Below are 11434 nucleotides of genomic sequence, written 5' to 3'. Positions count from 1 at the left end.
TAAATAAGGTAGTTTATATTAATAACAATCTACATTGAATAAGGGTATTTTAGATAAATTAAAAAATAACTGCATTTTTCAATTAGAAAGTAGACTACAATTTGGGACAGACGAAAAAGGAAAACAGAACTATCAAACGGACGGAGTAGCTTTTTTAATCATATTAATTTTCTTTCTGCTCGAGGCAAAGACACTATCATGCAACATGCAACCCATAGTTAAATTGAAATGAGAAAGGATTGATAGTATTACGTTTATGCTCTTGGGCTTCGAATATACGTCTTTGGTCTGTACACGGCCATGTGGTGAAAGCAATTTTGAGAGGCAGAGAGCACTTTTTTTTTTTTTTTTTTCACAATAGCCTCCCCCTCCTTTCTCGTAGCAGAGAGTAATAAATAGTAGTAGCCACTGGCCATTTGGTCCGGTGGTCATCCCCTTCTTTGGGGATGCTGGAGTTCAGGGATTCAACCCCTGCCTCTCACAACTTGCCACTCTACGTGACTGGTTTTTGCCCCCGCGGGGTAGCTCGAGCGGTCCGCTCCCCCTCCTTAGAGTATGGTGACCTTCTTGGCTTGTCCAGGGTTCGAGTCCCGCAGGGGATTAATCAGGCCCCGTAAGGATTGACCCGGACAGCCCGTGTCGACAAAAAAAAAAAAAAAAAAAAAAGAGTACTAAATAGTAGTAGTATTTCGCTGGCGGGCCAAAGATTTTTAAAGGTAGCAGGAGAAAAAGTTGCTCTAATTTTGACATGATACAGCTTTGTCAAAGCTGATGCCACTGCGTACCACATACTCCTTTTGCAAAAGTTTGTTTCAGACCATGCAATTTTCTTAGAGAATTAGAATTACGAAAGTACTTACTACAAACTACTACTACTTGAGAAAATAAACTGCGATAGTTATCCTTGTACCCCGAATTAAGCTCTATATCATATCATGTCCTTTTTTCAACGCAACATGCCAAGGCAGATGAGTTCCATCTAAAGTACAGCAAAAATGCTGAAACTCATGAGCAAAAACACCAACAGAAAACAAGGTTTACATATTGACAAGTAGAATTTTTCTTTTTCTTTTTTTTCTTTTTGGGTGTTTAATATATCTGTATCAACGAAGCAAAAAAGTTCACTCTGATTCAGTACTATTAGATAATAAAATGTCCAACTCCCCATCCCAAGGAACTTACAGCATTGTTGATTTTAACTGAATATTCGTATACATGCAAGCATTTCACTTTTAGTATGAACAAAAAAGTAAGCCCGCCCTGCTCTTTAACTACTAATGATAAGGTTGACATGAGCCCATAACTCCTTATTCTCGTTTGCTCTTATTGGCAGCTAACTAGGATTTATGAGCACATAGAACTAAACTTCTTTGCTATTCATTTCATATAATGTTCAAATAATTTCTTGCTCTTTTCCAGAAATCTTGATTGGAATGCTTGTATAACCCAGATTTTGTGGCAAACAAGAGCAGGTCATCTTTTCTATGATATGCATCATGATGCAATTTTTATGTTCTGTTGATGCAAATATTTCTATTCTCATCGTGATGTCCTTGCAAAAGATGACCAAATTGCCTTTCTTCGGACTCTATGCATTCCTTTAAATGATTGGGTCACCTAGCCGAGGTATTTAATGATTTGCCCCAAAAATAAAAAATAAAATCCTGTAGCAGAGTCTGTAGCTTTTATCAATACGTTGTGTTGTTTTTGTCATTGCTGCTAGAGAGGCAGATATAATACATGGAGGGAATAGAAAACCACAAGGCGTGCTTATAATCTAATTAGCTTCATCAACAAGAACAAGGAGGAGATGTACAGGGTATTATTAATGTGTTGTGGGTTATAGGAGCTGTTACTCGGCATTCAAACTGCCCTAGCATTTTGTTGACGACTATTTGAACAATTTCTCTTCCAGTACCGGAGCAACCAAGTTCTCCACAAAGGACCTCTGTTTTCTAGTTTCCTCGAGTATCACCGAGAAAGCAGCCTTGCAATCTTTGGCGCTCAAAAATCCAAGTATCCATCTTCCTTGTTCAGGGAGTGATGTATGGGAGTCGAGTGTTTTGGTTTCATCTGATCGGAGTCTTGGCTCAAAGTCTCTAAGATGCACTAGCAACCATGTAGGATGCTCCTCGTCTATCTTGGGCTATTCGAACAGGGGAAGAAATGAGTGTTAGATGAAAATTTTGGACCAAACAACCTTTCCAAGTCACCCACAAAACAAGTAGATGACATTGACATTTCACACATTGCATCAGCACATCTCCCAGATCATACTCACTGGGTTCCCGCATAATGACCTGTTCATGTCAACAGGCCAGGTCTGCAGTGGTTCTAAGCGGAGATATGTGCTACAGTTATATATTATCCAAGAAGTGTCTACCAATTAATATCTTAGTAACAGTAATTAAAATTCGATCAGAGAAACTCGGAAGATTTACGCATTTGGCATAATTTTGAATGATTCAGCGAGTTTTATAATCATTTTGAGCATTTATATGATGCCCAAAGGTCAATACGATGAAAGAGACTTTCAAAATAACGTGGGGGTAAGGACTTACATCCAATCCAGCCAATGGAGCAATGGCAATTACAACTCCTTTTCTAGAGTGTAACGGATGTCGTTCCACAAGTAGCAATTTACCAGATATTTCCCTTGCAATTGGTATCACATAAATATCTCTTGTCCCAGCTCCAGAAAATGCAATTTTACAGGGGATTCCAGAACCTGTGAATGTTTAAGCAAAATATAAAGATAAAAACTCCAATTAAGAACATGATTATGCATATTTGAGTGAATGCTAAGTAACACCTCCACAGGATGGATAACCAACCTAAAGCTACCTCTGAACCGAAGCTTGCCAATGAAAGATCCGAAGGATATCTTTTCCCCGATTGAGCCAAGTAGCTGTTTTTCAAATTTGCTAAAGGATTATCAAAAGGATCACCCCCAAAAATAAATGGCTTCAGTTGAAGATGGAGAACAAAAACCTATCAAGTTTACAAGCCAGTGAAAATTAGTCAAGTATCATTTTTGTGGTTTCTGTGACAACTGACACAAAAAAAAATTGTCTGATTCACACCCAAATGGCACAGATGAAACAGAAGGCTGACATACTCCTAAACTTGGCTCTATAAAGAGACTGAATATCATGTACCTAAAGTTCTATCGAACTTCCCATCCCACAAGGTCCGGAAATCACTGAAAAAACAGTACCAGTCATCATTATTTAGCCTCCTTGGTAGGTACTTGTATCAATATTACTATCAGGCATTTCCTCCCAAATTAAACATCACCTATTCAATTTCACATACTCTGAAAACCAAACACCATAATGGTGAAGGATTAAATCTGTTAGGTAATTCCCATGATTAGAGTTCAAAAGATAATTGTTAACCTTGACACAATCAACCATCCGTTGCCAATCAAAAGCAGGACCGGTATTGCCTGAGATGTTAAATAGAAAACTAGCAGGTGGTAAGACTATACTTTTTAAAAGCAGACAGCAGAGATAAAACAAAAGAAATATGAATAAAAGAAGGAAGGAAGAGAGTAGAAGAAACGCCATACTACCACTGGGAGGATTTTGAATAGATGCAAGTTCTAGAAGAAAGAAAGGATCCTTGGACTGTGATGATTCTTCGAGTGCTGTAGCCTCACAAGGCAAACAAATGCTCAAAAAAGATTACATAGCCCATTATGAGAAAACAAAATGGTAAAATCGTACACCACCAGAAGGACCAAATCAAATTCCTTGATACAAATCACAAGGCAGGATGATGACCCAAATTTCCAGAAAGCCTTTTCTTCTTTGCTGGCAAAATTTGAAACAAACACTGCATACCTGTTTTACAGTTGGCCCATTCGCTTTTTAACACATCTGGAATATAGTCAAACCAGCATCGATCAAATTCTTCATAAAGACGTCCACAAGAGCCCTCATATGAGGTCTGTCAGCGTACCTCAGAAACAAAATTCTCATTAGAAAGTTTGAGATAAAATTATAAGTCGTACATTTGCAAGGAATTTTAGGCAATGAAATGTCTCCCTCATCATACAATGATTATGCAACCAATGACTACATATCACACAATGTCTCAATCTTATAGTTCCATGGGACTGTTAGGCAACTAGGGGCTAGTCCATCAAGGAATGCAGGTCATCCAACCTGAATTGTTACCCAAATTTTTGTGCATGGTAAAAACTATATCCTTAAATTCCATTCACTTTTGTCTACAGTCATTAGAAAGCTTTGCAATGAAGCTGTGATAATGATCCATGAATTCTTTAAAAAAAATGCAATATGGATGAAAATAAATCCTGCCTCATCACAGAATATTGTGACTTAACATCCCCTAGAGATAACCAAAGCATAGAAGCCCTAACGACCTGGATTACTTGAGGTGCAAATTACTCGTCAATTAATTGTCACCTAAGTTGCAAGAAAAAACAAGTTATAGAGTTAGCATCCTGCACATACTCATTTTCAATACCCATAAGACTAGATTGAGCATTATTTGTCATATCAAACCAATAGTTGAATATCTCAGATAACTGTACAATTTTATTGCATCCAATTGTGTTGAATTATTCAGATCAAAGGACTGAAATTATTTGATTATCTTCTATGAGTTATTCAAACTACACGGGAATGCAAATTTCACAGATAGATGTAGTTTTTTTTTTTTGGGGGGGGGGCACAAAATGCTAAATTTATGAGCACAGAACCAGTTAATCACCCAGCAGTTGCAAAAGCCTCAGGACATTATATATAAACATGCTGATGTTGTTATTCACCGCCAATAGACATGAATTTTGACCACCATTAATACGAAACTTTTGCAAACTGAGTGGAGGTGCAGAATCTCTATTTATTCCCTATAAACTCCATTCACCAACTGTCAATATGGCTTGCAGTATACAAACACTAGCGATTACCTAGTTCGTCCAACTCGAGATATGTACCAGTATTTCAGGAACATCTCAAAAGGAAAAGTTTTCCAACTAATAACTGTAATATGATAGAGACTGAGGAAACATTACAAGAAATTCAAACCAAACCTTGAAGAGGTGACAATCATTGTCCTCTAACTTCTGGTCCAGAAAAACCAACAACTTTCGCAAAAACCAAGCTGCATGCAACAATATTGGTACTGACAATGGTGGTTCACTCGCCAAAACCTTCAATAATTGATTCACAATCTGCACAATCAATAAAAGCATCATAATAGCGGGCGATGCCAAAGAGAAACTAACTTGATTAGGAAGATTGCAAGTTCATGCATTTAGCAAATCATGAGGCAGAAACTTCCCATATCCAACAGCTTGCTGCGCTCTTGGAATTCACTATCACAAGCAGGACAATATATTAAACTGATTGGTGAAATGCAACTTGGGCAAAAAATACCTTCTGTATGTGTCCTGCAACAGTGCTTCCAATCATCTCTGAAGCAGTCTGGGAATTAAATATAAAAGCAAGGAATCAATTCCCTAAATATTACAATCCAACTTTTTGCTAAACGCCAAAATAATAGGGATATGACATTCAATGTCACACATGATCACAAAACCTACAAAGAATCTCCAATATTGAGGCATGCCCTCCTTAAAAGTAAGCAAATGATAAAACAAAACAGGAACATATGACTTTTGTTCTCTAACCGTAACAGGGAATATAAAACCATTACCTTTACTTGAGAAAATCCTATCTTTGCAGCCAACTGGTAATGAAGATCTGCAGGAAAAGAAAAATAATAATAATAAACTAGCAGAGCAGTCATACATATAAGAAAAGATGAAAAAATAAAACTACCTTTACTGTCAGCCACTGTAAACAATAACATCAAAGAACCTAGCATTAGACTGTGATTACGGGAGAAAATACAACTAAATATTCCACCCCTGCAAAATGTTCCAAATACAAATCTTGTTACCGTCAGGACAAGCCTAATGGAAATTTCTGCATCAGAAAAATAATTATAAGGCTCAAATTAATTGCAGATAAAAAAAATGAAATGCACTGAACATCTTATTCACTGTTAAAATTAGGCAATTAACCGCATCTATTGTCATCCTCTCCAAGAATTTTGCATCATATTATTCAGTTTCACAAGGAGCCGCTTTTATTGTACAGAACTCAAAACAGATAGAAAAGAAGAGAGAAGGTACCAAACATATAGTAATGAAAAACGACATAGATAAGGATAAAAGCCATCCAGGATCTCAAGAAAACCTGATCCGCAAGCCCCCTTGTTTCACATATAATATAAGATCAATAAGTAGAGGCAATTTTAAGCATCAAAATGAACTTGCATATGAAGCAAACAGCAGAAATAAAACACTATGTATTACACACAGATAGAAGAACAAATGCAAAGTCCTTCATAATCTACTATTCAGCTGATCATTATGGCTTCCAAATGTTTGTGAATGATGCCACTTAGTTTGTCACTTCTATGACCACCAAACTTTTTGCCCAGATATGGTGATACGCCATGCATCTGTAACAGCTGTAATAATTGCACCTTTTTATTCTAGACCTTTTGAAAGCTTTCTAAAGCTCTAAATTAATTTTATTATGCACCTTAAATAAATAATTTAACTGGTGGTATCAAGATTAACAGATTACTTTCAAAATCCAATACATGATTCCATGTACAGTGCAAAAAAAAAGGGATTCACATTAAAACCCACCACTAACCATTCATTTTCCGAATTCTCCAGCGGTGAACTGTCAAAACAAGAGCTCAGTTCTGTGAACTCCAATGAATGCTTAAGAACATAGTTCATCATGAAGTTTTCTGCCCCCTCATGCTGAAGATCTACCATTTCTTCCCCTTCCTGATAACAGACTGCAAGACCATTCACCTGCTCAAGTCTAGCAGATACAACAGACTCAGCAGCATCTGTCACATTTGGAGGCATAAAAGAAAATAGAACAGCACTGCCGATAACATTAACCAAATTCGTTCCATCAAAAACTTGAAGAAGACGACAAAGAACATAGAGACAAGTGATTGCAGATAGACCAGTGTCCTGAAGGAATAATGAAAAAGGTTGAGATATTATTCTCGTAAAACACTTAAATATCAAACTTTATTGTGCACATATACAAATGACTCCACGTTTGTAAATGCCTTTCTGAACCACAAAGAAATATTTGTTTGGATGAAAATTGATTTTGATGGTTTCAGATAGAGTGCAGAAGGAACAGCACTGAAGGAAATGCAAATGAATATCTGCAAGAATAATAACATGCGCTGGGATGGAATGATAATAAATTATTTTCGCTACATAAAAGCATAACAACGGGTAATAGTACTACGGAGGGGAGGGTTGGGTGGGTGATAAGGTGGGAAGGATTGTAAGTAGGAGATCTTGAGTTCAAGACCTCCCACTTACCCAGAAAGAGAGAGAGAGAACTAATAGTACTACAATCCCTCCATAACTTTAATTGCTTACTAGTTAAAATTCTTCAAGTGTTTCTTCTAACCAATGTCAGTGGCGAGAGACTTTATATGCTCATCCTCTTCATTATTTATTAGAAACTACATTGATCCTCTGGAAAATAGTTTTCCCCAAAAATTATGAGCCAAAAAATGCACCTCTGATGAAGTCCAGTAGATTGAGGAGACAAAATATCAAAATAACAAAGCCAAACTGAATAATATCTCACATTGCTTAGCCTATTGTTTAGTAGAGTAAGCAACATCGGCAAAATAAGCATGTTAACAATGTTCTCTGTAACAAGTTTGTTCAAGCGCTGCTCAGGAATGCACAGTATGTCCTTCAGGTAATAGAAGTCATCCAAAATTCTATCAGTTTCTGAAAGAAGTTCTCTTTTCTTTTCATGGAAACTCTCCCTGCATCATAGTTATGACAAGCTCTCAAGAGGCGGATAACTGCTGTTGGAAAAAGCAAATGAACATTTAAAGGAACAGAAACATACTTTACCCCATTGATGATAGCATCAACATGCAAGCACTTATTTTTTAAATTCAGAATCAAGCTAGAAAAGTATGCAGAAGCAGTCGGAGTTGTTAGAAATTGATAGACCATCTCATCAGCAACTGCATCATTGAATAAATAGCTTAGAATCACTATTATTTGGATACAACCTACTAAAAGTACAATATATTTAAAATAAAGTACATTTTATAATAGTAGAGTACCACTATAAATGTTAAGGGTCAGTGCACGAACTGCTATCTGTATCATCTTTTCCCCATGGTTAGCAAATTTAAGAGCCTCATCATACAACGGCAATGAGATTGCAGTGTCCTGTCAAAGTGGGTAAAAATCAAAACAGAGTAACTAACAAAAAGCACATTATTCTAGGTAATCTATATAAAGACAACACACATTTTTATCAATAGTAGAGCACAATAACAGCATTATTACAGGGCAGACCTAGTGGAACTAGATGACATTGGTTAGACCTAATTCTTCCCAATTAGCTTAGTCTAGACTGCACCAATCATTTAAAATTTCTATCCTCAAAACAAATGTCTCCCAATTCCAAAATAAAATTGGCAGGTGTTATCTAAATAATCTAACATTATGTTAACATGTTAACTGCAAATCGTTATGGATAGCTGCAAGAGCTTTTATTCCTAAATGCTAAGGTCCTGTGAACATTCAACAACTCATAAAATAAGGGAATTTTATCAAACAACGCCCAAAAAAAAAATCCGTTTCATTTCTGAGCATTTCAAGTTCTTTTAGAGCAGGATACAGCCTGGCTAAATGCATACTTCTTTTTGCAATAAATACTTGTAAGAAACAAGGAGCTTTGGACCAGTTCGGTCAAAAGTATCAGGGTAAAGTACTTGAACAAACAAAAAGGGAATGGATAAAGATAGTCTTTTCTAATAAAGTTCATTGAAATTTTAAGCTTCAATCTACCTGGTGAACCTTTACGAGAAGACAGATTGTGTCTCTACCTATTTTCCCACTAACTGTTCTGGATCAAATTACACAAAAAATAAAAATTAATTACTTGGGCATAAACTTAAGCCAGGGAAAATGAGACTAAATAACTGACAGTAAGAACAGTAAGGCACACAACCTCAGAAAGGATACATAATAAGGAATTAGATCTCCCCCATCGAACTCATAATGATGTGATATTACGCTGTTGATATAGCCATTGCTGAAACAATAGTCTGCATCGTTTACATTAGAAAAGACACCAAAGAATTGTACAAGCAACATTTGAAGAAGTAAGCACAAAAGAATGCTTTAGAAAAGAAAAGAAAATACAGTTACTTAGAAGTGAAAATAGCCTATGGCTTAACACAAGACTTTTTGAATTCACATACATTTGAAACCCCCCAATAAGATGCATATGTAGGCTCGAATGATCATGTTCTCACAAAAGATAAGATCCAGGGCACATTATTGTAGCACTACACGAGAGCCAGGCAAGAGCACATTAATGTTTCTGACGTTAGTAATAGAAACTATGTGTGACTGACATGACAGTTGGGGGTCATTAAGCTTTGAAGTAATATCAATCTTCGCCGTTGTTGAGCATGTGATTGTTTTCATATTCCATTCTACATTTAGAACTGTTTAGATGCTATCCCAACCCATGCAAGGCAGCTGGATGTCTTGCCTCTATCCTTCAACTTTCCTTGGATAAAAAATTACAAGTAATACAATCTTTGATCTGGTGTCGGATGCGAGTTTCAAAGGCTTACAGATGGCATGTTCATTTTCCACGTTCTGGATCATTATGCTCAAATACTGCAAGAGTGCTGCCTCAATTCCTGAATTCCCACCAATCTTTAGTATACGAACAAACTCTGCTAAAACTTGAAATTCCATGAAACATCTATAAGAAGAGAAAAGGAAACTCAAGTTGGATGTGTCACAACATATTCACATTAAGAGGATCTAGAAAAGTAGGGCGATGCAATGTTTCTAACTCGAAAATCGCTGGATCATGCCGATCACCATAGGTAACTATTTCCACAATTGATTGAAGCAAATCCAAAACTACTTCCTGGAGGAAGAGGATCATGCAAGAGAGAAGGGTTGCTGATATCAGACCGCAGAAAACAGATCATTAGGCAAATTTGATAAATCGAAGTGGGAAATGAATTGATTCTATACCCGGTTGCGCTTGTCAACGACTCTGATTTCCCGCAGTTGGTTTACAATATATCTAAATTCCAAAATTGGATCACACAAGACAGTTAAACAAGGGAGATAGTAGAACAAGAATAAATGTAGTAGAAACACAAAAATTTTCAACCCAAAAGGAGGTCATGTTAAAGCCAGCAGTTTTATATGGCTGAAATGCATGTCGAGGATGCTGCCAGCCTTAATCAAAAAGAAAAATGTTTCCCCGCCTTATGATATAATTTTCCTCTGTGTATCATGTAATAAAAATCTACCTACAAGATAAATTTTCACCATGAAGACAAAGCTTTAAACCCTGATTAATTTGCATCGTTGCAACAAATTTTCACTTCCACTCTGTACACTGATTCACAACCAACACCGCCCCCCCCCCCCCCTCTCCGGGCCCAAGGAAAAAGTAGAAAGAAGAAATTTGACTGTAAATGGGTTATTTTGTAATTAGTTCAGGATTTTAGAACAAAAACTTTTGCTCCCACAAAAACAAAAAGGTTAAAAAGTAATGTAACCGAAAAAAAATGGAGCAAACCTGAAGTGGTGAAGAGAGAAGCGGTCGATTGTAGGCCAAAGTGACCGCCACATCGTAGATAGCAGGAACAGTATTGAGGCACTACTATACCCGGAATTAAGAAAGAAAGAACGGGTTTTACAATGCGTGCGCGCTGCACTTGGAAATAGTCCCGGAGCAAGAATGCTGTAGGGAGTAGCAATACGTATTGGGGGCTGGGCGGGGCGGGGCGCCACAATTAAATTGGAAGGTGGAGGTTGTTTGTCTGGTAGGTTTGCAAAATTTTGGCAACCTCAACTAACTTTCAATCATTCTTCTTCTTTTTTTTTTGTTTTCTAAACTTCATTCCCATTCATGATAACTGTAATTAAAAAGGTGGACCGGATGGTTTATTTGGGTGATCGAATTCGAATGCTGGACGGATGATATGACCAGTGAAGTTGGAGTTGACGGTTGAAATCCAATTTGGAAGCATCGTACTCTTTTGCTCCCATCACAATAAACCGACAGCTGCTTCTTTTTTTTCTTTTTTTCTTTTTTTTTTTTTGTAAGCACTGCCTTTGTGGAGTGATAACATGTACGCATCTTTAATGAGTAGACAATTCTAAAATTTACATGCCCAATTATGCCTTTTTTACAAAATGTCTGTAACGCAACCAAGGATCAAAAAATTGAACGGTGAGAAATTTTAATCTTACCTAATTATTGCGCTCTAAAGATAAATTTTCTATTGAAAAAAATATTATTGCAATTGTAAAAGTTGCATTTACAATTTGTCTAAC

At 36.8% G+C, this 11434-nt stretch overlaps 1 protein-coding gene across 20 annotated transcripts; it reads right to left on the bottom strand.

The window, feature by feature from the left end:
* Positions 1–1683: 1683 nt before the first annotated feature.
* LOC113775002 (protein TRANSPARENT TESTA 9-like) lies at positions 1684–11039 on the bottom strand. Of its 20 annotated transcripts, none has more exons than XM_027319691.1 (20): positions 10674–11025; positions 10118–10169; positions 9931–10007; positions 9703–9836; positions 9069–9165; positions 8906–8963; positions 8173–8281; positions 7950–8070; positions 7677–7863; positions 6702–7036; positions 5814–5902; positions 5689–5735; positions 5409–5456; positions 5063–5203; positions 3846–3951; positions 3575–3649; positions 3399–3448; positions 2845–2908; positions 2562–2728; positions 1684–2146 (listed from the first exon to the last, which is right to left on the bottom strand). In XM_027319691.1, the coding sequence occupies exons 1-20, from the start codon at positions 10724–10726 to the stop codon at positions 1892–1894; spliced, it is 2265 nt and encodes a 754-aa protein (XP_027175492.1). In that variant the 5' UTR covers positions 10727–11025; the 3' UTR covers positions 1684–1891. The 20 variants fall into 20 exon arrangements, 19 of the variants coding, with proteins under 19 accessions (XP_027175492.1, XP_027175490.1, XP_027175491.1 ...); XM_027319689.1 differs by having other exon boundaries at positions 2835–2908; positions 3399–3468; positions 3572–3649; positions 10674–11023; XM_027319690.1 differs by having other exon boundaries at positions 2835–2908; positions 3399–3468; positions 10674–11023.
* Between the last annotated feature and the right edge of the window lie 395 nt (positions 11040–11434).

This window comes from Coffea eugenioides, chromosome 6 (assembly GCF_003713205.1).
Source record: "Coffea eugenioides isolate CCC68of chromosome 6, Ceug_1.0, whole genome shotgun sequence".
Classification (NCBI taxonomy): domain Eukaryota; kingdom Viridiplantae; phylum Streptophyta; class Magnoliopsida; order Gentianales; family Rubiaceae; genus Coffea; species Coffea eugenioides.
The sequence above is the reverse complement of the archived record's forward strand: the minus strand, read 5'-3'. Positions and strand labels throughout refer to the sequence as shown.

Bases quoted from the DNA above. Each gene is read 5' to 3' on its own strand.
- LOC113775002 (XM_027319685.1), bottom strand. From the start codon at position 10,726: ATGTGGCGGTCACTTTGGCCTACAATCGACCGCTTCTCTCTTCACCAC. The intron at 8,964-9,068 runs GTTGTGTGCCTT...AATTTGATCCAG, and splicing joins TATTATGTATCCTTTCTGAG to AACAGTTAGTGGGAAAATAG. The intron at 5,457-5,688 runs GTAATGGTTTTA...TTTAATTCCCAG, and splicing joins TAGGATTTTCTCAAGTAAAG to ACTGCTTCAGAGATGATTGG.